Raw genomic sequence first — 25,738 nt, forward strand, 5'->3', positions numbered from 1 at the left:
ATCACATACAGAGATCCTCCACTAAAAACCTGAGTAACCCTATAACCACAGGGATGCCACTGGCCATGTTATACCATTTTATCTGCAGTTTGCACATTACTGACACTGCAGAGCTCTCAGGATTAGGAGACATGCTCTGGCAACCTGATGCAAAGTTTTGGGGTTAGAGAGTGAACTGCTTTTGAGGGCCTGGCCTTTCATTGGAGCTCACAGTCAGACTGCTCGAGTGCCTGGTACCTGCAGTTAAGGGCAGGGGTCTGGACCTGCCTGTCCGATGCCAAGACAGAGGCTGAGTCTGGCTTGCCAGGAGCAGGCTGAGAATAGGGCTGGTGGGATCTGATTCCTGCCTCAGAATCGCAGCCCTGGGCTCCCTGCAACATCAGATTGACGTAACCTCTTCCACGGTGTTTTTCAAAGAACAGACACACTGTAACTCCCATTTTACCACCAGGAAAAGCCAAGAGACAGACCAGTGACCTAAGCCAGCTAGCAGGGGAACTGGGGCTTGCAGCCAGATTTTCAGGGCACGCTGGCTCAGCTATGCTTTGCTGCCTCACCTACCCTAGTCTGCTCAGCCACTGGCAAGCTTATTTGCAAAATGTTCTTGAAACGTCCTGGAGACAGAAGCTGTCTGGCTGTAAGATACTATTATGCAGCTAAATACCGATAACAAATGAATGGACTTCTGAGATAACGTGGGTTCTTAAAACTTCTATGCAAAAATAGAGCAGAGTAATAGGATAGCATGGCTGCATTTTTCCCTTCTCCCCTGTCCTTCCTTACATCTTTCTTCTCCTCGCAGTGATTTTGGCTTTAAACTGAGTGACGACTTATCATTAGAAGTTTGTGTCCCTGACCCTGAATTCGCTGGGAAACCGTACGACCCGCCAGTCCCTTGCCCCGTTGGCTCAACTTACAAGAAGACTCGAGGGTACGTGTTGTACTTGGGAGGGGAACCTGATCTTCCAAATGCCGGGATTTATGCTGTTGGTGGTTAAAAAAACCCAATAACCACAAAACCCACACACAAACGCCCCATGAGTGGCAGTAAACGAATTACATGTTTGGACGTACATTGCAACATCTAATTTGTAACTAAGTACCGCTGCTTATTCTAGCTGCACATGATGGTGTGTTAACAGTTTCCATGAAATAAACTGCCTGGCTGTGTATGTTGCAGCTACCGAAAGATCTCTGGGGACACTTGTACAGGTGGAGACATTGAGTCGCGGCTCGAAGGGGAGCTGGTACCGTGCCCGCTAGCTGGTGAGTACGTACAGGATTGCTCCGGACACAAGGGCTTCATTCATAAAACCTTTGGTGCCTGAGGGACCATGCACAAATTCCCAGAGGGCTCTCAAACAAAACCTACAGCACAGAAGCTGAAATGCCTCAGCCGGTTACAAATCCATCATCTCCTGTCCTGTCCAGGGCCTGGAGAGCTTCTGAGGGACGTGCTCAGGCACAGCTTCAGCCTGTGGTGCGGAGCCCTCTCTGCTCCTGAAGCTCTCAGAGCAGGCTGCGGACAGGAGCGCTCTTGTCCCCATCGCATCCTCGCTGTAGCGGGCTTGAACCCAACCAGGAAGACAGGAGTGAGATCAGAGATACCCTTGGGGAGGTATCACCCTGAGACAGGCCACGGTTGAACGATGGCTGTTTGGGGCCAGACCGGGGCAGAGGCTGCCCTTCAGTCCTCACGTGTGCCCGCCAGGCTTCGCCTCCATCCTTATTTTCTCCTCTCAAACGTACGAGGCACTGAAACGGTCTCATGCTCCTGTGCTGCCAAAGTTATTTGCATTCTGCTCGTTACAGCTTTAATTTAATCTGCCGTCATGAGCTGCGTGATTAGCATGCTGCTGCGCAGCAGCTCGGGAGCGAGCCTGAGACGGGCAAGAGGCTCGTGTGAGGGATGGGGCGGCCGAGCCGGTGCTGCGGCAGGGTGCGCCCGGGTCCGTGGCTGAGCAGAGCAGCCCAACCCACCAGTGTGAGGTTTCCCCGCACTGTCCTAAGATTTTTTTAGGGTGCAAAATCTATTTCAGGTGCAAAACGGCCTGGCGGGTGCCTGGGGAAGCGTTCCCTCTGCTGGGATTCATGCCAGTGCTGTGCTTAGTTTTCCTCCTTGTTCAGAGCCCAACACGTTATTCACCCCTCCGAGCCCTCTTGAGCTATTTGGAGAGCTGTTAGTCATGCTGAGAAGGGCCCTGCTGATTGAAAAATAAACCTGCAGTCCCCACTGGGCTGGGCTTTGAAGTGCCGTGTTCCCAGAGTATTTGCTGATCGTCTTCAGATACGTGTTGGCTTGCACCATGGTAACACTTTCATGTACAGTATCTGTTTCGTATCTCCCTATAATCTCATTAGGGATGCACAGCCAGAGTTACTTACTGACATTAGCTTTACTCATTAATAGCATTATTGGACCTTACCGTGGTGTGCTAATGCCCGGGAGACTTTGTCCCGGGCCGGGATCCCATTACACTGGATTCGGTGCAATTTAGAAACAAAACCCGCTCTGGGATATTTACTGCGGTGCCGGTGTCCCTTAGGACTCACAGATTTACATCACTCCCACCTTTTTTATGAGATATTTTTTTTTGAGGAACAGGAGATCGGTATTTTGTTTCTAATTGGCAGCACGCTAACGTGGGAAGGGAGGGGTCACGACAGATTTTGCCATCTTTACCTTCCTCCTTCAGCCTCTGGAGCAAACAACGGCCTCAGTGTGTTCCTGGGCACGAGCGCCCACGGGACCCGCGTGAGGCTGTTAGTGTGTTCTCATTAACCTAATCCCACTGAGACAAAGGGCCTTTGCCTCCCTTGCGCCGAGGTGCTAAACCGTGCAGTCAGGGGGAAGAAAAAATACCTGGTATTTTCTTTTTTTGCCCCTCGAGTAGCCTAAAACGGCTGGAGGCGTCTAAACAAGGCGCTCCCTGTTCTTGCAGAGGAGAACGAGTTCATTCTCTACGCCACCCGCTACTCCATCCACCGCTACGACCTCGCCTCCGGCGTCAGCGAGGAGCTGCCCCTGGCTGGGCTGCGAGGGGCCGTCGCCCTGGACTTCGACTACGACCACAACTGCTTGTACTGGGCCGACGTCACTCTTGACGTTATACAGGTGAGCCGGGGAGCGCGGGCGCTGTCACAGTCCCGGCCGCCCGTGTCATCACCTTGCACACTGCCCCTGAAATACAAATATTTATCTCGGGTACTCCAGCCCTCCGAGCTGTTACTGCTTGCCTGACCGCGCTCGCCTCGAGGCTGCGGAAGTTCATCATCTCTGATTCTGATTTTTTTTCTTTTTTCAGCGTCTTTGTCTCAATGGCAGCTCTGGGCAAGAAATAATCATAAGCACTGGGCTGGAAACAGTGGAAGCTTTGGCCTTTGAACCTCTCAGTCAGTTACTGTACTGGGTCAACGCTGGGATTCCCAAAATCGAGGTACAGCTATGCCCACCCGTGCTACAAAGAGTGGTTGTGTCAGTGCATCTCTGAGGCGGCTGCCCTGACGTGTCCTTGCTGGGGGGGGCATTGCTGAACAGTGCCCCTCGTCCCACATACCACTTTATTGCATCTAAATGCAAACAGGGTAGGAGAACATTCAGCCCTCTGCACTTAAACTGAGATCAGCTCGTGAGGCCAAATCATGCAGCAGAAATGGGGGGGGAGGAAGCAAGATCCTTGCTCAGTACACCCAGGCAGCACAGGGTACAGACAGAGCAGCTGGGCACTCGCTCAGTCACACAGAAATGTCAATAAATACCCCGATCTATGCTCTTTTATCACCTGCCTCACGGTAACTGCTCCCTGCGCCCATGGCAGCTATTTTATTAGGGAGCAGTAATTACCTGCCATGGATTTCATGTCATTTTAACCCGTGCAATTGCCCTCCGTGTCTCTCGGGGTAAACACACCCCTCCTGGTTTTGGTTACGGCTCTAGGTTGCCACTCCAGACGGAGACCTGCGACTCACCGTCCTCAATTCCTCGATACTTGAACGACCCAGAGCCCTCGCTCTGGTTCCCCGAGATGGGTAAGGAAGCATTGCCAGTAGTCAGGTGCTACACTGGCAAGGGGTGAACTTGAGGGTGGGTGCTGCACGGAAAGCTTTGCGAGGCTGGGCCCCGAAGGGATGGGGGCGGTGTGGTGGGGTGCAGCTCCCATCCCTGCCCCGTGGAGCCCACTCTTGCCATTGCGTGCCCAGCTAAGGCACCAGCTGCCTCGGAGCAGAGATCACAATCTCTTTTTATTTTCGATGAAACTGCTGTTTTCCTACCCATATGTATCTACTGGTAAATAACATTTCCTGCCAGTAAAACTGGTCTGGTCAGTGGGGAAAGCTACAGTGATGCATGAGAAACCGAGTCACCCTGAAATTCAAGAGCCAAATGCAAGTTACATCTTTCCAAGTACGGTTTTGCCGCGGCTGCTGTGCTGCAAACGTCGCGCTGGCAAACCTGAGCTGCCTTTAGCTTGTGTGTGCTGAAACAAAGCAGTTCAATACGAGGTAACCCACGGCTCGCTTGCATCACTGCAGCTAAATAAGCCTCTGCTGGTTGTAGATCTGCCGGTGGCGTTCATTAGAATTGCAAAGAGCTCCCTTTCCAAAGGCACGTCTTGCGAGAGATGTGGAATGTAAAGCATTCAAACCTCTGCTTCGTAACCTGTTTCCTTTTGATGAGCCGTTTTGTTATTATTTCGAGTAACCCCTCTGCCTGCTGTCAGGTTGATGTTCTGGACAGACTGGGGAGACTCCAGAGCTGGCATTTACAGAAGCGACATGGACGGCTCATCGGCAGGGTGCATCGTTTCCGAGGGCGTGCGGTGGCCAAACGGCATTTCTGTGGATGATCGCTGGATCTACTGGACCGAAGCCTATATGGACAGGATCGAGAGGGTCGATTTCAATGGGCTGCAGAGATCCGTGATCCTGGACAGCCTCCCTCACCCCTATGCTATTGCTGTGTTTAAGGTACGTACGTGGGGGCCTGTCCCCAGTCGGTATGCGCTGCCACAGCATGCATGCTCGGGGGTTGTCCATACGGGGTGGGCAGCGGAACAGCACTGAGCACACTGGACTTGGAGGGTAGGAGCGGGTGCAATTTCTGCTGTATTGCTGCTCCTGGCACGTTCCCACAAAGCCCTGAAACAAGGAGGCAGGTGCAGTTGAAACTGGGATCAACATCCAAGTGCAGCTTTCCACGCTGCAGTATCTTCCCCAGACTGTGTGCCACCCAGCAGATGTGACTGCTGCTTCTGTTCCCGTGCAAATCCCAGCTCAAGTCTTCCTCATCTTCCTCCCCTTGGGTTGAGGAGATTTTTTACTCTCAGTTGCCCTGCACAGGGCAGTGAGGGTGGCTTAGCGCAGGTAACTGCTGATGAGCACTGCCCTGGCAGCACTGCTCCTTGTGCTAAGAGCAAAGCCTGTGTTTCAGAATGAAATCTACTGGAACGACTGGTCACAGCTGAGTATTTTCAGAGCATCCAAAAACAGCGGCTCAAGAATGGAGATCTTAGTCGGCCGATTAAATGGGATCATGGATATGAAAATCTTTTACAGAGGAAAGACAACAGGTGAGTTGCATGAGCGTGCAGATGATCTTTCCTGTGGTTTAGAAATGTGTTCATCCCCCGTTCCCACAGGTTCCCAGGCCTGGCTCACGTTTCATGAGCCTGAATATATCCCCATTCCTGCAGGGTTTGAAGAGCTCAGGTGCTGTCATAGGGAATGTGTTTTGTGAGCAGTGTACCCTGCTTTTCGGCTGCCAGTTGAGATACTGCCTGTCAGGGAGAGAGCCCACAGGGCCGTTGGCTGTGGTGGCACCTCGTAGTTTAGGTGACAGACCATGGCATTTCCATGCAAAGGGCTATACAGGCCAAAAAAAATACAGGATCTCAGAAGTGCACAAGCTTTGTCCTCCACTGAGTCATCTGTCTGGGCTGAGATAAGGTGGCGGCAGCCCCTGTGTGCTGAATGTGCTGAAGGGAATGGCTTCGTTTTCAGGCGGCTGTAAGACCATCACAGGGCTTTGCCAGTCAGCTGCCTGCAAGAGACTGGGAGGACCTTTAAGGCCCTTGCTCTCCCTCGAGCAGATGGCTCTGTGCATTGCTAAGGCCAGCCTCAGCACTGCAGAGCTGGTTCCTAACGGGGGCCTGAACCCAAAGCCTGGGATGGCAGGTGAAGCTGGGCTGCCCACAGCATCTCCAGCCCTCTGTCCTGACCGTGTCCCCTTCCTCCCGTGCTCGCCCAGGGGAGAACGCCTGCATCACCAAGCCCTGCAGCCTGCTCTGCCTGCCCAAGTCGAACAACGGCAGGAGCTGCAAGTGCCCCGAGGGGGTGTCCAGCACCGTGCTGCCCACGGGGGAGGTGAAGTGTGACTGTCCTCATGGCTACATCATGAAGAACAACACTTGCATAAAGGAAGGTAAAACCACGCTCGGTTCTTGCTGCTGCTTTTTGTTGAGAGGAGGTTTCTACCGTTGTGAAAGGTCAGCATGACCTTTCCGCTGCCCTTTGGGCGAGGAGGAGCACGACCTGTCTTCTGAAAGTGCGGCGTCACGCCTCATGCCAGCTTGTTTTTGTTTTCCCTTTTGCACCAGAAAACACGTGTCTGCCGAACCAGTACAGATGCTTCAATGGGAACTGCATAAACAGCATTTGGCAGTGTGACAACGATAATGACTGTGGGGACATGAGCGATGAGAAGAACTGCCGTAAGTGTCCTGCGCTGGCATTCGCCCGTCCAAATTTAGATGTCTGCTGTGTCAGCACTGCACCTGAGCCAATGGTCTACGCTCCCTTCGTACTCATGGAGAGCGAGAGGCGCTCTGGGGGTGCAGCTCCTCTCCTTTGGGAGACATCCAAAGCCGATCGGATGAGTTGCGTCCTGCAAGGGCCGATATCTCCCCCTTGATCCGCTCAGGTGTAAATGTCTAAAATTCATTGAGTCTGATGCCAGCTCTCACGTGAGGGTGTGTGCCTCTTGCATTAATTGTCTTCTGAGGCTAATTGAGGGTGCAGCCAATGCTGAGGAAGAGAGTGCAGATAAAAAGTGACTTTCTGTCTGCATCATACGGACATGGGCCTCGTGTTGAGCTAATAAATCAAGTTCACACATTAAACATGGAGGTCACCTTTTCCAGTAAAAGTAGGGACCACCAGTGCATGCAGGAGGGGCAGATGTTCCGCAGCTGTGCAGCGTCTGAAGGGTTTGGATTAGTGTGCCATGGAAGAAGGGCTGGGTTTAAAGTTAGGAATCGGTGGAGGACCAGGTGTTCCTGGAGAGATGCCATTTATGCCTGTTTTGTACTGATAAGGAGCTTATTTTCCTGCCAACATTGAGATACCAGTCAACAGAGTCCAAGTTTGAGTTCATTGCCTGGCTCCCGGTGAGGGAAAGCCTCTGTGGCTACCTGTTCCTCTGCGGGGGCTCGCTGGGGGGTCACCAGATTGGCACAGGGATGCTGCCTTGGGTAGCAATGCTCATGGCCAGCTTTTCCCCTCCTTTGGCTGCCCTGTCTCATCCCACCATTTGTGGTTGCAAGGCCCCTTTGTGGGCACCAGGCAGCTCTCCAGCCTCGGCTTCCTTGCTCCCTGGCCGGGAGGCACTGCCCCTGGGTTGTGAGTGGACACGACGGTGGCAGGAGCTTTGGTCCAGATCCCAGACAAACAGCTAACCCCTCTCTGCTCTGCTTTACACAGAGTGCTTAATAATGACATTAAAACAGGATAGCAGTAACTCAGGCTGCATTGAGCAAAGCGTGCAGGATGCTGTCCCTCTCCCTTCGCTTCCCTGCACTGAATACACACACTCGGGCAGCAGAAACCATTTTCTAACCACCACCTTAATCTCCTCCTCCTCCTCCCCGCTGCATTAGCCACCACCGTGTGCGACGCCGACACCCAGTTCCGCTGCCAGGGCTCGGGGACCTGCATCCCACTGTCCTACAAATGTGACCTGGAGGACGACTGCGGGGACAACAGCGATGAAAGTCACTGTGGTGAGTGCCCTCACCCAAACCTCCTTCCCTGTCCCTGTGCGAGGGTGCTACTTGTAGACGCTGGAGGGCAGGGCAGTGCTTCAGCAGATATCCCTGTTTATCCTGGCTAACGGCCGCCTCCTCCCATCATTTACTGGGAAATGAGGGACAGAAGAGAGCGAGGCCATGCGCTGGTTCTCCCCCTCGCTGTGGTCCGGCCGGGAAACTTCTGTGCTGTTATCATCCGTCTCTCCCGCTCTGCTGCTTGGGTACTCCTGTGACCTGAAGCTAAATGTTCGGTGGAGATTACAAGCTGACCTTGGGCAGCTGCCCAGCCAGCGCACGGGAGGCGTGGGTTGCTCCATGGTGCCATGTTTGTGGCCATCCACCCCCGGCTCGGCTGTTTGGAATGAAGGAGAAAAGAGGCTGGCAAACAGCAAGGCAGTAGCTCGTGGTCGTTCAGGGCTAGGGATGAGGCGGGAAAACATAATTTCAGCGTGAGTCTGCTTTGCTGGGCTGTCTAGTCTGTCACCTCTGAGATATCAGCCTCCTCTCCTCAGTCAATAGCCCATGTGAAGCTTTTCTCCTCCTCTCCCCTGGCCCCACAACATCTGAACTGCGTGTGCTTGTTTGCAGAGGCTCACCAGTGTAGAAACGACGAATTCAGCTGCAGCTCAGGGATGTGCATTCGTCTCTCCTGGATGTGTGATGGCGATAACGATTGCAGGGACTGGTCTGATGAAGCAAACTGCACTGGTAAGCACTTCGATGCGATCGATAATCTCCTGTTGCAAACGCTCATTATTTACAGCCTGAGGTGCTGTGAGACATGAGCCAACATCTTGTGCCTCAGTTTCCCTCCTTGTTAGCTGAACCACCCAGCAGGCAGCCAGGCAGCCTGCAGCTCCCCTCGGGGTGACGCAGTGCTCCAAAAAACAAAGGGTTTCTTTCCTCCAGTGCCTTCCGCAGGCCTGAGGGCTCACTGTGAATTTGCTGACAGCTTTGCAGTGCTTGCACGGTGATCCAGCTTTGCTTTTTCCTTGCAAGATTGCACTGACAGGCGTGCCTTGCTGCAGTCACCACAGGGCCCTCCACCTGCAGCGTACCAGCCGGTGGCAGCCGTGCCTTTGAAGCTCTGTTGAATGCAGAAGCAGGTCTGTAGCTGCTGGGCAGCCAAAGGATGCTTCTGCCCAAAAAGGGCTTCCTCATTGCACAGAGGCAGCGAGCAGGCCAGCGTGCACTGATCACATTTCACATCTTAAACTCTGACCGTTTTCTTGGCGTTAAATACATTGCAGAAAATAGGCATGTTTTTGCAGCTTCTCCACAATTAATTGATCTGAGGGAGAGGCAGATTTAGTTTGGGAAGTGACTCCTCCTCTAGAAGCCTCACTTTGCTCCGTGGGTTTGCAAATCTAAAGAGTATGGAGTCACATGTGGAAGATCCGCTCTTGTTTTTGCTTACAACTCGTATTGATGCAACCTGGTTGCCAGAAATAGTATTGTTCCTCGTTTACGCCTCCTGTGCAGCAAGTCCTACCCCTGTGAGCCTCATTCTCTGTTTGCAGTTGAAAGTCACAACACTCAACTGTCCTCAGCTCCCTCGGCAGTGTCCTGAAGTTAACAGTCAGGGCCTTTTTCTCATTAGAAAAGACAACAGATAACAATGTGTTGGTCTTTTCCATTGGAAGCAAACTAAAAAACAACCAGGCCAAAAAAGCAAAGTATTTGCATGAGAAGAGAGTTCTGAGAGTAGGCGGTGCCTCAGGTGATCAGTGAAAGATGTAAGATCATACTTGTAAAGCAATACACGGGATATTTCAAGGTAAAAGCAGTGGTTTCCATGCTACGTGGCTGAGATCAGCCCATCAGAGCAGACGGGCTGATGGGGCCGGGGGAGCCCCGAGAGCCCCCGGGGCTACAGGCAGCAGCTTTGCTCTGGCTGCAGCTCCGTAGCTGCTGGGACAGAGCGGGGCTAGCTGGGCTAGCTGCTGGCTTGGGGCTGGCACGAGGATCTAGGAGATCCCTCTCAGGCCTCCGGGCTCCTGTGTGCTCACCCCCTGTGGCATTTGCCGTGCCTCGAGCATATGGGGTAGCACGGAGGATCCTGGTCGTTAGTATTCTGAGTGCGTGGCTATATAAGAAGGTTTAATTTATATTGGTATCACTTATCTCTCATATGAGTTTCTCCAGAGAGAATTGCTACAGGAAAGGAACCTACTTCAAAAAGCGTATCGGGTTTGTAAAGCCTAAGGTTGAAATTATCTAAGAGGATCACAATTATTTGAGAAACATTTCATCTGACTTCACCAGCTGCAATTATTGCTCTTATCTAAAATAATTACATTTCACGCTGAATACCTAATAGAATATTACTGCCACAAGATTGTAGTATTTTGAAATATCTGCAAGAGTGTGTCACTCGCTAACCGAAAATTCAGTAGCATGCAATTTAATTAAGTTGAACATTGCTTTTCTTCTCAGCAACGACGAGTGCTCTCCTGGTTGAAGTGCGGTATTTGTCTCTAAAGTGACAACATAGACTAAGCTTCAACCAGGATACCCCACAGGCAGATATTTTTGTGACAGGAGCCTAAGGAAAGCCAGGGCCCTTCTCCCTTGGAAACCCAAGATTTGTATTTCTAATTTGCTTTGGCAACGTGAAAAAGCATTGCCTGCCTTAATTAAAGGCTGTCTCTGAGCCTGTCCTGCCCTGCATGGGGGACCCTGCTGCTCCACCCAGGCTTGCTTGCTCGCTGTGATGTTTCTTGCCATCTCCGGCCAGATGCCACCACTGTCACCTTTGCCCACATACACCAAGAACAGAGATCAAATGGGAAAAACGCTCCTGACTGGGAGAGCTTTGGGAGGGCCACTAGCCTCCAAAAGCCATCCTTGAGACCCAGCAGGCTGTGAGCAAGTGTGGCACGGAGAGGAAAAGACCACGGTGTGCCCCAGGGAGAACCTGGACTCCCGGCACTCTCTTGCCTGGGGTGCACGGGGTGGTGGCTTGTGCCATGGCGTGAAGTCCTGGTGCAGGGGGAGGGAGCTGGGGTGCGTGGTGGCGGGGCCAGGCTCGAGGCGTCCCACGCTCAGGCGGTGCCCCCGCTCTGGTTTCAGCAGTATATCACACCTGCGAGGCCTCCAGCTTCCAGTGCCAGAACGGCCACTGCATCCCGCAGCGCTGGGCCTGTGACGGCGACGCCGACTGCCAGGATGGCTCCGACGAGGACCCTGCCAACTGCGGTAACGCCTGCGGAGGGGGCTCTGGCGCGGGGTGGGGGGTGTTTCTACAAACTCACTGAGAGAAACCTGCGGTGAACTCAGGGGGTCGATTCCCATCCCTCCAAAAGCAGGCAGACGCAGGGAGAAGGCAGCTGGGGCCGTGCCGTGGCTTTTTGTAGCGAACTAAAGGCAGCTTTAAAAACCCACACAGCGTCCACCCAATTCTGAATTTCAGAAAAGAAGTGCAACGGCTTCCAGTGCCCGAACGGCACTTGCATCCCAACCAGCAAACACTGCGACGGCATCAACGACTGCTCTGACGCCTCGGACGAGCAGCACTGTGGTGAGTACCGGGGCCCTGGCAGCGAGGGCCGACAGCCTTCATGGTCTGCCAGAGCCTGTCTCGCTGGGAGAAAAGCCCTGGTGGGATAATGGGAAAGCCTTAGTTAGCATTCACGAGCCCCCTGGGAAATCAGCTGGTCTGCCAGCATCAGCAAAAGGCACAGGAGGCAGGGCAGGGAGGGCGTTCAGGGAGGTGACCAAATCCTTCCTGACGCCTGTGCCAACCCGCTTGCACCCCGACGTGAGCGAGGGCAGCCTGGGCAGGGACAGAGCGCAAGCGATTTCTCTTGGAAGCCTCCTGTAACTTCCTGAAATCCGGCTGCTGCGCTCAGGTCTGTGCAGCCCGCAGCAGGTGGCATTCCTGCTGTCGAGGACAGCGGAGGTGCCATCCCCTCCCCTCCCCTTCCTCCAGAACCCCTGTGCACCCGCTACATGGATTTCGTGTGCAAGAACCGGCAGCAGTGCTTGTTCCACTCCATGGTGTGCGATGGCATCATCCAGTGTCGAGATGGATCAGATGAAGATGCCAGCTATGCTGGCTGCTGTAAGTGTGCTACTGTGCATCTTTGCAAAAGGAGGGATAGAGAATGAAACCAGAGGCATGGAGAGGCGAGTGCATTCTCCAGGGTACCAGAAAGATGCCAGATCTCCTAAGAGGTGGCTCTGTACTGTAACGCTCTGCTTATAAACCCATGTCTGCCTCTGAGCGTGCTCCTTCCTTCCTCCTCAATGATGAGCTTCCCTCAAGCCCTTGGTCTTTACACCAAACCTCTGATGTCCCTCTGTGCCGCCCTGCAGCCCAGGACCCCGAGTTCCACCGAACCTGTGACCAGTTCAGCTTCCAGTGCCAGAATGGCGTGTGCATCAGCCTGGTGTGGAAGTGCGATGGGATGGATGACTGTGGCGACTACTCTGATGAAGCAAACTGTGGTGAGCAGTACCTCAGGGTCTCCTGTCATTGTAGTCCCAGCCTCCTCTGAATTTCAGGAGCAGAGAGTTCTGGCTTCTTCGTGTTTTACATACACACTGACGTGTGTAGCATTCCACTTGCACATTCCAGTGTCTTACATGGAGATGAGTATCATTTTCCTCATATTGCAAGTAGGTGAACTGAAGCACAATGAAAAATCCGATCTGGCTGGCACATCCTGTGCTTGACTAAGTCGTATGTGACCATATTTACTCCACAGATCCCCAGCCCAAAGCAGACAGGCAGTTTTCAGCCAAACTCAATATTTACCACTGTTCCCTGGGTAGCTGTAGGAGCTGTACCCAGCCAGATGAAGCAGTTGCATCTTCATTTCAGAGTTGCAGGTTTTGCTTCTCCATTTCTGCCATGCTCTGTCTGAACGTTGCTGTCAGCTCTGGTTCTGAGATCAGAGGTGGTGTCTGGCCATGAAGCATCCAGCACACAGACATAATAGTGGTGGCACCAGGCTCATGAGGAATGGGGATGCTGGAGATGGAAGAGAAAGGACCCTGTTTAGACAGATAGACAGGGTGATGCTCTCTGGGCCAGCCGTAGCCCGACCTGAGACACTCCCACACCTCAGCTGTGCTGAAGACTGCTGAGCTAACGCTGAGGCTCACAGGACTCTCCTCTCATTGTCAGAAAACCCAACAGAGGCCCCAAACTGCTCCCGGTACTACCAGTTCCAGTGCGGGAATGGGCACTGCATCCCCAACCGGTGGAAGTGTGATGAGGAGAACGACTGTGGGGACTGGTCCGACGAGAAGGACTGCGAGGGTAAGGGCACATGGCGCTCTGCTGCCAGAGCCCTGGCCGAGGCTGGGCTGCGGCTGCTGAAGCACCGCTGTCACCATCAGCTGCCTTCCCGCAGGGCTGCCTGGGACAGCCTGCACCAGCCCCCCCCCGACTCCAAAAATCCCCAGTGAGTGGGCTGAGCGTGCATTCTGATGCACCTTTTTATTCCGTGTTTTTGGAAATCCTCATTAGGAGAAATGCAGATACAACCAGATGAAAACATTGGGCTTGTAATGCCTTGCCTGCTCCCCACTTCCCTCCGCTGGTTGTGGCTCTCACTCTGCTGGCACCAGGCACAGCCTGCCCGCAGCAGCTGGGATCTCAGATGAGTTCTCCCCGGTGTATTTTTAGGTTCTCCAGTTCATCCCGTTACCACATCGGTCCCACCGACGTGTTTACCGAACCACTTCCGCTGCAACAGCGGCGCCTGCATCGTGAACAGCTGGGTCTGCGACGGCTACAAGGACTGCATCGATGGCTCCGACGAGGAAGCCTGCCCTACTTCACGTAAGCTTTTCTCTTCCTCACCCCATTCCTTTCTCTGCAGGATCACATCTGCAAGGACTGTCGGCCTTTCAGGCTCAGAGCCTTGCCAGATTACAGGGTTAAATTACACCGTGGTGTAAAAGCCCACCGTCTCCTCTCTCCCTGGGGTCAGACCCCCTGCCACCAGCTGGGACACGGCTCCGGCCTCACAGGAGGCAGGAATTACTGCCACAGGTCCCTGCTCAAATGCTGTTGGGTCTGAGACTGTAAGATCACGGAGAGGGGGCTGCAGGGTGGTTTTTCAGCTCACACCTACACTGAAGGTAAAAGAGGGTCTTTTTCCTGCTGCGGTCCTTGGCTTGCCAAGCTCTGAGCTGGTGCAGGACAGCCCCTGCAAACCAGGTGCTTTTCCAGCCCTCTGCAGTCAGGAGAGAGGATGGCTGAGGCATCCCCCCAGCAGAAACCATCTACCTGCTAGATGGGAAGAGATTGCCATCTAGTGGAGTCGGGACCTGGGGACAGGTTTCGGTCCCTCCCGGTGGCAGCTTGGCCTGGCCCTGCCTTGGGTGGTTTCCTGACTGGCTGGTGTGTGCAGGACCCAACGTGACTGTCACCTCCCCGGCGCTGCCGGGCCGCTGCAGCAGGTTCGAGTTTGAGTGCCAGCAGCTGCACAAGTGCATCCCCAACTGGAAGCGGTGCGACGGCCTGCGGGACTGCCAGGACGGCACGGACGAGAGGAGCTGCCGTAAGTGCGGGCAGGGGAGAGCGGCTCGCCGGGCTCTTGCCCCTGGGAGAAACTTTGTGAGGATGGGGGAGCCACCGAGGAGTTTTACTGCTGGTGAAATCCTTGCAGTAAACGCAGCATTACGCTAAAAAAAAAATACAAATCCAAACCACCAGTGCCATTCCAGTTGTTTTCCGTGGAATAAGCTCCAGGTTCTTCTGATTCCACCATATCAGAAGATGCAGCCACCCAGCATCACGCCTGCTTTTGAAGCAGCACTGGCACTGCAAACGGCCCAGTGCTGGTGAGGGAACTTCCCTGCCTTGAGTCCTGAAACTGTTCTGCCTCTTTCAGCTACTCACAGCACCCTGTCGTGCCCTAATGGTTATAAATGCGAGGACGGAGAGGCCTGCATCATGGTGACAGAGCGGTGTGATGGATATCTGGACTGCTCAGACAGCAGCGATGAGAGTAACTGTACCGGTAAGAAGCAGCAGCCCTCTCCCATTTCTCACGCCCTGCTCTGTGTTAGCATGCAGAGGTGCTCTCCTGGATACATGACTGTTCATTCACAACATCCTACACGCATCTGCCTCTGTTCAGTTGTCCAAGCTACCTCCTCGCCCATTTATAACCAGCTGGGACAAACTTCCCAGACAGCTTCTGCACTGACAATTTGTCTTCCAGCAGCCTCAGACACAGAAAAACAACTTTAGGATGGGTAGGAGCAAAGCTGTCTATTTTACGTGGCCCACGGGTGAAGCAATAGTCTCCAGCTCTGTCTTCCTTTGCAAGGTGACCCTGGGAGCTGTGGCACGTGCCCTGCTGCCATCGCTGGTCCTCCCACATGGCCTGTGGTGGCCCTGCAGAGGCAGGCGGGACGCAGGCAGCAGCCCGCCCTGGGCAGATAACAGCGATCGATCGCTGTCTCTGGCCAGCCATGAGATTCAGCTGCTTTCCCGCTGCACTGCTTGGGGGTTTGAGCATCAATCAGGTTTTAGTTCTTTAATTAAATATTGATTGGGAGAGGCTAGCAGGTTCAGGAGAGCGGGAAGGAGCTGCCGAGATTCACGGCTTGGCTGCCACGCCGAGGGGAAACCATCTCTTTTCCCTCGGATAGCGTGTCCAGCCGTGCCTGTCTGCAGACTCACATGCCTGCTGGGTTTCATTTCCAGTTGGTTAGGGAAAGCAAAGCAGCACCAGTTTGGCTCCGCTCTGCTTGGTTTCTGTACAGCCCTGGGATGGAAGCTGAGCATCAGAGCAGGGCCAGACCGCGGCGTTTGGATGTGGCTCTGACACGTGGTCCCCTGGAGGGAGAGAGCAGGGAACGGCCTGGCGGGAGCAGGGCATGGATTTGGGCCATTTCCAGCAAGCACCTCCAGTCCCCACCACTGCCAGCGCTGGATTTCACAGTGTCCTTATCCCCTAAATGCCTTTCCCAAGGTCAGGCAGTAATTCAGCTGCAGAGCTCGCATCAAGGCAGTCCCCAGACTGCTGCCTTAATTACCAGCCTGTGCTTGGGTCCTGCTGAACGCAAGATGTGATAAGGAAAACCACGCAAAGGCAGGCCCTGGGTGGCTTACACTGACAGCACGGGTTCGTCGCATGAGTAGAGGAGTGACTGGGCTTGCACTGATCAGTTTGTGCTCATACACTTCCAAAATGATGTTGAAGAGTATTTCATTAACAGCCACACTTTATCTTTCCTTAGGGGAAAGGGGATGCTTGCATGATGCTGCATAAAGACAGCCAAGGCATTCTGGGGAGAACTGAGAGCACCAGGGGTGTGTTCCTGCTCTGAACACCCACCTAAATTACATGTCTAATTTGAATGGTGCAGATACTCCCTTTGCTCATACTACTGTTTCTACCTCCGCACGTTGTTTGTGCTATGAATGTAACTCCTCTTTCTGTTCTGGGCAAAGGGCTTGTTTCCCTCCGATAGACTAACTTTTCCCATTGCCTGCTTAGATGACACAATCGTGTACAAAGTCCAGAACCTCCAGTGGACAGCCGATTTCTCCGGCGATGTCACTCTGACGTGGGCTCGGCCGAAGAGAATGTCCTCGACCTCCTGTGTCTACAACGTCTATTACAGGTACAGCACCTGTTGCACTGCGTGGCCCGCTGCTATTCCTAGCAAGTAAATGCTAAAACCATGAGCACAGGTATCAGTGTGCCCATGTTTACAGCAAAGTACCGTACAGAATCAGGCCTGAAAGACTGACAGCTGTGCAGTCTAGTTCTGCTTGGAAATCGTCTCATACTTGCTTGCAGAGGAGACCCAAAATAGCTGTAACTAGGGGGCATTTGTGAAAAGCTGTATTTGCTTACTCAGTGATTGTTTACTCAGACAGTAATGTAGCTATATTCGGGGGTTTTTCCACTTGGGTCTTGTTTTTGTGGGACTGCTAACAAAAGAACAAAGTCAAGAAATTAGAGCACAGCAGTTATAGAATACCTCAGAGGACGGTGCTTATAAGTCACTAAGGTATGTTTAGTTCAGGCTTTAGAGAGCATCTTTTCAAGCCAGTGGTGTGGCTTTACTGAAAAGAAAACTAAGCAGCAAGCTCTTAACATACAGATAGATGGTTTCACCCTTCGTTAGTAAACACTGTCCTGACCAGAGGGGTGTGACTCTCTCATGCAGGATGGTTGGTGAAAGCATTTGGAAGATTTTGGAAACCCACAGCAACAAAACCAACAGCATTTTGAAAGTCCTCAAGCCTGACTGTACCTATCAGGTGAAAGTCCAAGTGCAGTGTCTCAGCCGAGTCTACAACACCAACGACTTCATCACCCTCCGGACACCCGAAGGATGTAAGCAGACCTGCACGGCTCGTATCAGTGACCTGATGCACGCTGCTTTGGCTTAGAAAGTAGATACTGTGAAGGTATCCCGGTTACGAACAAAAGGAGTTGTTACAGAGGCCTAGGAATGGTGCTGGACTGGGAAGAAGGGCTGCAGGATCCCTGCCTAGAGTCAGTCCTGCGCTGAGTCACCCACCTGCCCTCTTTCTTCTCCCTGACTCGGTGGTTTAGCACCACGGGGAAGTTTATCTGCCCTTACAGCGCGGTGAGGAGCCCGTGGGACCGTTCCGTACCGCACGCAAGGAGCAAGATCGTTCTAGCTGCAGAGTGGAGGTCAGGTTAAGAAAGGGATGCGAAACAAAGCAAAGAGCTTAGCGAAATCCTTGCTTCACTGCAGTTATAAAAAAAGCTTCATTGCTCCAGTGCAGGGGTGAAAAGGCCTCAGGACACAACTGCAGGAGTACAAGGAGCAGCTGAAGGAACTGGGGTTGTTTAGTTTGGAGAAGAGGAGGCTGAGGGGAGACCTCATTGCCCTCTACAACTACCTGAAAGGAGGATGCAGAGAGCTGGGGATGAGCCTCTTTAACCAAGTAACAAGCGATAGGACAAGAGGGAATGACCTCAAGTTGCGCCAGGGAAGGTTTAGACAAGAAATTAGGAAGCATTTCTTTCCAGAAGGGGTTGTTGGGCACTGGAATGGGCTGCCCAGGGAGGTGGTGGAGTCCCCATCCCTGGAGGTGTTTAAGAGTCGGGTTGACCTAGTGCTTAGGGATATGGTGTAGTTGGGAACTGTCAGTGTTAGGTCAATGGTTGGACTGGATGATCTTCAAGGTCTTTTCCAACCTAGACGATTCTGTGATTCTGTGAGTAAGACATCTCCCATGAGCCAGGACTGCTTGGCCATGGCCCCTCTGTCCCAGCCTTTCAAGGAAACCCTGCTTTTCCCTGTGTGATCCAGACACACAACTCAGACTGTCACTGACACTCTGTTTCTCTCCCTAGTACCAGATGCTCCCTTTAACCTGCAGCTGTCCCTGAAGAAGGAAGCGGAGGGTGTAGTGACGGGCTGCTGGAGTCCCCCCGTGAACCCCCACGGCCTCATACGGGAATTCATCGTGAGTCCTGCTGCCCGGCGGGGCCGAGTCCAGAGCAGCCCTGGGACAGGGAGGGCTGCTGGGGGCTCACAGCAGCATGGGCACAGCTATCTCCGCAGAGCGGGGTGGGCCAGGAGTAGCACATTTTGTAGAGGAAATCTGCTGAGAGCATGGGGCAAGTTGGGAGAAGAAATGCTGCAGGGCTGTGGGTAGCGACACAGCCCTCGAGTTCATACTTTAATTCCCTTTCCAAGCGTTCGTACTTCTTTCTACTGAGATTTTTGACACTGAGGGACCTGTCACCCCGCGGTACTCTTGACTGTGGAGCCCTCATCCCTTGTTTTGATGCTCCTAGGTGGAATACAGCAGGAGTGGATCCAAGGAGTGGTCATCCCTTAGAACCACCAAGAACTGCACTGAGATCAAGAACTTGCAGGTCAACACATTATACACCGTTAGAGTGAGTATTTTCAAAGCTGTATCTGGGCATGCTCTCACTACTTTTCACTAAATGGTCTAAGTCCTGCACAGTCAAGTACTTGCTAAAAAAAGTATGTTGTTAAAATCCTGCCCTTTAATGTCAACCCACAATGGGGGCTTGGAATTTGTGCTGCTAATGTATATAGTTCCAAAGCCTGAGTTAAGGCCCTTGGTTTGTTCCTTCTCCCAGAAGGCCAGGCTGTGTTATGAAATCTGCACTACTAATTGCCCATTCCAATGTCACTGCAAGTGCACTGGATCTGGGCCAGAGATAAATTTGGTCCTTACTATATCACTGGGAGAAGAACCAGATCTGCCCATGGGGAAATGTATGCACATGGGAGAAGCTGGGTAATTATAGACACAAGTAACAAGAATAAGAAAAGAAAGTCTGCACAGTGAGCCCTGGGAAATGTCTACTCTGCCATTGTCCATCCTCCCTGTGCTGAATGAGGAGGGTTCTTGGGGGAGTTCACTGGGAGGTGGGATAAATGCCCCCCCCCCCACCCCCCGCCCCGCCACGAATCAGTATTATTCTCACAGTTGGTTGAAGTGAGTCTTTCCTTCCATGGTGTTCCTTCCCCTACTAATCTGCTCCCAAATAAATCTTTGGACCTAGATTCAGCGCTTGCGTGGACTTCACTGGCATGGTTCTTACCTACGCTATGGCTGATGGAGTCCAAAGCTCCTTATCTTGATGGACTCCTTATAAAGATCTCATAAGAGAGCGGTTATCTGCAAAGAGGATGCACCTCCCTCTTAAATTCCTTTAATTGACTTAAAGTAGTCTGCTTTATCTCAGTAATAAGCATTTTATTGCCAAGTAATTAAGCTATTGTTTGCTTCAAAGTCCTTTTCCCATGAGCTCCGCCACGTCCGTAACCTTGCTCTAACCTCGTTCTCTGTTTGCATTATACAATGTTGGCGGCGGACATTTGTTCATATTAACTAACCCTCTTATTTGAAAAGGTTGCTGCGGTAACTAGTCGAGGAGTGGGAAATTGGAGCGATTCCAAATCCATAACCACCGTAAAAGGCAAAGGTAAATGTTGTTGTTTCAGTCAACCCGGACAACGTAGCAAAAAGGCTGAATATAAGCTTGAAGTGTTAGCACCAGCATGCGTAACCACCTCCTCGTTCTTTATTCTTCCCTATTGAGTGTTTTACACTATTTAACAACTTTGCTGTACCATTTCGCTTAATTTGAGCTGCCTCAAAGTTCGGTGGCAAGTCTAAACGGGTCTCTGACTCTTCCTCTGAACTCTGTGGCAGGTAGGACACATGTACCGCCCTGGAAGTGGGCGAGACGCCTGTCCAGAAGGTGCCCCTCTCTCCTCGACTGCAGATGGATTCCCTCTGACTCGTGTAGGCTAGATCCTACCTTCAGATAGGCAAGACACATTACCACCAACTCCTTCGCTGTCGCAGGCTGAAAGGATGCTTCCTCATTCTTCTTTCTCTTATGATTATGATGGTTTCTGCATCTCACATAGGTTAGACCACCAAAAGACCATCAAGGCTCCCAAGGACTATCACAACATTACAGTAAATAACAGAGTAAATCTTTTCCCTCCAAATGTTTTTTAGAAAAGCCATTTGAAATCATTTCTATTCATGCCAAGTTTTTCTTCCAAACCTATATTCTGATGTCAAAATTGTCTGCTAATTTGTTAGATAAAAGTGCATCCTCACTACGTTGACAAAGGAAGGAAAGAAAACACCATGCTACTAAAATTGCAGGATTCAGATAACGTGAAGTACACGAGTACCTGATGGTTAGAAAAACAGAGGTAGAAAGAACCGTAACAGCTTTCACTTCAGGTTTTGCATGAGTGTTTGGCAGCTGTGCTCAGATCCTCTGAAGGCCAGAAGCCATTAACTGGGATACGAGCTTGTCCCACTGAGTTCAGAAGTAAAATGCCTGTGTCCAGACCTCTCTGCTTTCAGCCTGTGCCGAGCAAGGCACAGATAAGGCAGCTTTTAGATGGTTGACAGAAAAAGTGATGGAGGTACAGCATGTCAGTGCCTTCGCTGAGAGGTGTGTGTCTTGGAGACAGGCAGGGTTGGGGCTGGAAAAACGGGGGGTTCCTGGCCTGAGAGCTGGTTGTCGTAATGAAAAGCTGTGTTTTACCTGTCCCCTCTCAGTAAGTATTTGCATTTCTTTGTGCTGCAGTAACAGCTGTTTCTCTCTTTTCTTCCAGTCATTCCTCCGCCTGTCATACACATTGAGAGCTACAGCGAGGACTCCATAAGTTTCAGCCTAAAAATGACTGCTAATATCAAGGTAACACTTTTACTTCTGAAACTAAAATAAAGAAAAAAAGAGGCCTGTGTTGGGTAGATGGTAAATGCTGGATGGGATCAGCTGTCACCTATTTAAGTATTGCAAATACTTTTTGAAACTAGTTATTTCATGCCAAATCATTTCTCCCTACTCATAAACCACCCCAGCTCGCTTAATTCGGGTGGAGAATACAATGCAAAGACTTTCAGTGGTGACTCTTTCACTGCATGCAAAAACAGCTGAACGGATAGTTTGTACTGTGTGTCCTTGCTGCTTGACAGGTCAGCGGTTACGTTGTGAACGTCTACTGGACATTTGATACACATAGACAGGAAAAAAGGACTCTGATTATAGAAGGAGAAAAGTCCATCCAAAAAGGTAAATTCTGTGCAAAGTGTGCTTTAGTCGACACCAAATGGAAGGTTTTATGGAAAGCTGTAGGATTCTTTTTTTCTCTTTCGCAACTCTGTTTAGGAGAGAGTAAGTCTGGAGAGGACAAAGCAGCAAATCCTTGGCCCCTGTTTTTAGGACCTGGAGATTTCAAGCCCATTTGGGATTTATCCCCCAGAGCTTCACTAGCCTTTTCTCATCACACGGGATTTTGTTTGTGGTTCCTTATCTGGTCTGCAGAAGGTCAACAATTCTTGGGCTTGTATACAGTACATGTCCCTATTAATCAAATTTCTGTTTGGAAAAATCTCTGGTTTGCAGAGTCTAAATATGGGAAAGCATCCCAATACAGAAAAGCACAGGCTAGGTTTGAGACCAGAGTCCCAGGTGCTTCTGTATAAAGGAAATTACTCAAAATTAATGAAAACACAAACCAAGAGAGGCAGGCTCCTTCCTTAGACTGTTTGATGTCGCTGACCCTTTCCTAGTGCTCTCACCCTGCCATTGCAGTACTTTACCTCACCTAATAGTGCACGTTTCTCTTCTTGCTCAGTGGCAAATTTGACAGCACACACCCCCTATGAAATTTCTGCTTGGGCTAAGACGGAGCTGGGTGACAGCCCTCTGTCTTTTGTACATGTGGTGACCAGTGGGACAAGACCTGCACCGCCAAGTCTCAAAGCCAAGGCCATCAACCAGACTGCGGTGGAGTGCAGCTGGACCGGACCGAGGAATGTCGTAAGACACCGACCCTCTTTTCTCACCAGCTGGGATAGTGTCTAGCTCAGAGCCTCAAAACATGAGCAAAATCTTAGAAGAGGATTATTTGTAGGGATTGAATTGCACGGCCCTGAAAACTTTATGCTCAAAAAATGGGGGAAAGCACTTGCTGCCCCTTAAACAGAATCATTTGTTCAGCCACCGATCGGTGGAGAAGTGGCTCAATACAGGTAGCGTGATGCTCCAGGGGTTTTTCAGTTGACTGCTGTGTTATCAGAGCTGAGACCAGGATTTTAGGGTGGGGAGTGCAGCGGTGAGTGGGTAGACTGAACTTGAACTTGGGCAGGAGAGAGTGCCCACAGGAAAAAGGGTCTTTGCGTCATGTCCCTAAAAAGCACCACCCGGTGAAAGTTTGGGTGGGAGCTCCAGCCCTTGCCAAAATCTGTACCGCCCCTGTTGTGCTCTTCCTCCGCAGGTCTATGGCATCTTCTACGCCACATCCTTCCTAGAGCTGTACAGGAGCCCTCACAACACCACCACGAGCTCCCACAACATCACGGTGCTCGTGCAGCGGGACGAGCAGTACCTGTTCCTGGTAGGCTCCTTTTCTGTTCCCCCTCCGACCCGCGCTGTGGGCTGTAGTTTGGTACCGAAGGGTGCAGGCACAGTATTAACCGCTGTGTCATCCCTTCAAGGTCCGTGTGATGTCTCCCTACCAAGGGCCACCGTCTGACTACGTCGTGGTGAAGATGATCCCTGACAACCGGCTGCCCCCTCGGCACCTCCACTCAGTGCACACCGGAAAGACGTTCGCGGTCATTAAGTGGGAATCGCCCTACGATTCGCCTGACCAGGACATGGTAATATCTCACAGCGCCTTCTCCTGTCCCTTTGCGTGCAAAACCCTGGCTCAGAGACAGATCCCTGCCCTGCTGCTGATGGAGAACTGAGGCTGAGATCAGGTCTACCCTCCGTCTAGTCATCAGCAAGATGCTGACAGCTCTGAGACCTGCATTTCCTCTTTCCAAATTACTGGCCATTAGCTCAGGCCTATAACATTCATGCTGCATGTAAAAAGAGTCCAGTCTGGGATATCTGTTGCTGTCTGAGTCTGAAAGCAAACTTGGGCATGTGCTAAAACACCTTTCTGGGCTTGGGCTTTGCCCGGTGCCTGGGCACAGCCCGCTGGCCAGCGGGACGGGCGTCAGGCCAGGCGGGCTGCAGGCTCTGCTCCTGCTCCAGCCACGCCGGCGCGGCCCCAACAAAGCCTGGTTCTGTTTTCTGGCCGCTGGCGTATGGTCAGGTCTCGCTCCACTGAAGGCCAGTCATTTTCTCAGCAAGCTTTCCGCTCCTATTCTGGTCCACAGACTTTAACGGCAAAGGTTTAAAGGTATAAATCTTCCCAGCAAAACTGGAAACTTTGAGAGGGCAGGAGTGTACATTGCATCCTTGTGATTCATTAAGAAATACAACCTGAGATTTTCCTCCTCCCCTCATCTGTTCCAGTAACTGCATTTTCTGTATCTGTAAATACTGATCTCGGGCAGGGATCCAGTGTGTCCAGCAAGAGGCTTGAAATCTTACTTCCCAGGCTTTCTGTAGAGTGCAGGCATGTTTTAATTTAAATTTTGTCCCCCCGCATCTAATGTCCTACCATCATATAAGATTGCTAGCAAGTCTGCAGGGAAGTAAGATCTTTCACTGTGTGTGCCTTTCCCCCCACCCTCCAGTTATACGCTGTCGCAGTTAAAGATTTAATAAGAAAAACAGATAAAATCTACAAAGTGAAAACCCGGAACAGCACAGTGGAGTACACCATTAAGAAACTTGAACCGGGAGGCAAATACCATGTGATTGTTCAACTGGGAAACATGAGCAAAGAATCCAGCATGAAGATCAACACAGGTAAAGGGAAGAGGACTGCTGGGTGGGTGCTGGGGTGAGTCCTTGCAGCAGTGTGCGCTGTAGGGAACCCAGCACCCATCCCATGCACCAGCCATCCCACCCCTGCCCTGGTAGGAGGCTGCAGTAGTGTTTCTGCATCGCTCAGTCCTCTCCCACAGCCAGAGCCCAATTCTGAGAGGCCTCCCTGCAGCTCCCGGGGAAGGCAGTTAAACCCCTGAAGAACAGCAGCGGAGAGGAAACCTCTCAAACGACAGCTGGGGAGTTTCTCCTGCCTAGATGGAGATGGGAGAGACACCATGAACTACCATTTATGGTCCTGCCCTAAAAACCCACTGAAAAGCTCCTACCAGGTTACATGCCACAGCATCACCTCCTCCAGTACAGCCCTTTTCTAAGCAGAGTATTGTGCTGATCCTACTAAGTTTCAGAGGTGACCCCATTGCTGTTTCTCAGCCAAAAGAAAAGTGTCATCAGTGTTAAAACCTAACCTGCCTGCCATTTTTTTTTCTCATTTGCAGTTCCACTCTCTGCACCAGATGCCTTAAAAATTATTACAGAAAATGACCATATTCTGCTTTTTTGGAAGAGTTTGGCATTAAAGGAAAGTAATTTCAATGAAAGCCGGGTAAGTCGCGCTGCGTCTCCTGTCCTACAGGCAGTATTTCAGAAAAACCTAGAGCAGAATCACTGCAAGGCTCCTTTCACGGGCTCTTTAAAATATGCCAGTACGCTCTGCTCCCCTAAGTGTCCTTGATGAGCCCTCTGTGTAGAGCTCACTTCAATTCCTATCACGACCAAGGCACTAAAGCTGGTAGATCTGATCGGTCACCTTTTAGGAACATAATTATCTGCTTGGAAAAGGTCAGCTGTCACACGTGTGAAAGGACTGGGAATAGGACAAGGCCCAGCCGTGCTGCGAAGCACATCGGTAGCATCTGAGAATTGTCATTATTCAGACTTTGATAGAAAATCTGTGATGTGTTCTCTGTCAGGGCCCGGGCAGGTAGCAAACGGTGCCAAAAAAGACATCACTGTTTTGAGACTGTGTTCTGGGTGGTCTCGGGTGGATGCTAAGAACAGGGTGAACCAGACAGACTGAAATCTCCTCTCCTCCCTGAACTGGCCAAGGTCAGCGCACACTGACGGGGCCGCCTGGAGGAGGCTCCACATTGCTGTCTCCCGGCTGAAAGCCCAACGCGTTTCATCAAGGCTAGATTCGGGAGGAAAAACAAGTTTCAAAGCCCTGTTAAAAGGAGCAAACCTGACCTCTGCAGCCAAGTGATTTGGGGTGTCTTTGTTTTCACAACTCTCAGGGTTATGAGATTCACATGTTTGACAGCTTGATGAACATCACAGCTTATCTCGGGAACACCACAGAAAACTTCTTCAAAGTTTCCAACCTGAAGATTGGTCACAACTATTCATTCACCGTTCAGGCCAGGTGCCTGTACAGCGGGCAGATGTGCGGCGAGCCGGCCACGCTTCTCTACGATGAGCTAGGAACTGGTGAGCCCCTGGCGTTCCCCCATCCTCCTT

The 25,738-nt window shown here is 51.7% G+C and overlaps 1 protein-coding gene across 1 annotated transcript in view; it reads left to right on the plus strand.

Moving 5' to 3' along the window:
• Positions 1–25,738, plus strand: part of SORL1 (sortilin related receptor 1) — a 52,476-nt gene that overhangs the window by 21,039 nt on the left and 5,699 nt on the right. The window contains exons 15-46 of the mRNA XM_074851245.1: positions 803–931; positions 1,181–1,266; positions 2,943–3,115; positions 3,306–3,437; positions 3,938–4,029; positions 4,722–4,968; positions 5,432–5,570; positions 6,248–6,421; positions 6,597–6,710; positions 7,875–7,997; positions 8,613–8,732; positions 11,097–11,222; positions 11,437–11,544; positions 11,956–12,087; positions 12,342–12,473; positions 13,156–13,290; positions 13,660–13,815; positions 14,390–14,539; positions 14,873–15,001; positions 16,490–16,616; positions 17,169–17,338; positions 18,332–18,444; positions 18,779–18,883; positions 19,873–19,945; positions 21,105–21,187; positions 21,469–21,565; positions 22,131–22,315; positions 22,773–22,892; positions 22,993–23,157; positions 24,028–24,202; positions 24,721–24,827; positions 25,516–25,708. Of these exons, the coding sequence (XP_074707346.1) occupies positions 803–931; positions 1,181–1,266; positions 2,943–3,115; positions 3,306–3,437; positions 3,938–4,029; positions 4,722–4,968; positions 5,432–5,570; positions 6,248–6,421; positions 6,597–6,710; positions 7,875–7,997; positions 8,613–8,732; positions 11,097–11,222; positions 11,437–11,544; positions 11,956–12,087; positions 12,342–12,473; positions 13,156–13,290; positions 13,660–13,815; positions 14,390–14,539; positions 14,873–15,001; positions 16,490–16,616; positions 17,169–17,338; positions 18,332–18,444; positions 18,779–18,883; positions 19,873–19,945; positions 21,105–21,187; positions 21,469–21,565; positions 22,131–22,315; positions 22,773–22,892; positions 22,993–23,157; positions 24,028–24,202; positions 24,721–24,827; positions 25,516–25,708 (4,310 nt within the window). The remainder of the gene's footprint in view (positions 1–802; positions 932–1,180; positions 1,267–2,942; positions 3,116–3,305; positions 3,438–3,937; positions 4,030–4,721; positions 4,969–5,431; positions 5,571–6,247; positions 6,422–6,596; positions 6,711–7,874; positions 7,998–8,612; positions 8,733–11,096; positions 11,223–11,436; positions 11,545–11,955; positions 12,088–12,341; positions 12,474–13,155; positions 13,291–13,659; positions 13,816–14,389; positions 14,540–14,872; positions 15,002–16,489; positions 16,617–17,168; positions 17,339–18,331; positions 18,445–18,778; positions 18,884–19,872; positions 19,946–21,104; positions 21,188–21,468; positions 21,566–22,130; positions 22,316–22,772; positions 22,893–22,992; positions 23,158–24,027; positions 24,203–24,720; positions 24,828–25,515; positions 25,709–25,738) is intronic.

This window comes from Strix uralensis, chromosome 26 (assembly GCF_047716275.1).
Source record: "Strix uralensis isolate ZFMK-TIS-50842 chromosome 26, bStrUra1, whole genome shotgun sequence".
NCBI lineage: Eukaryota > Metazoa > Chordata > Aves > Strigiformes > Strigidae > Strix > Strix uralensis.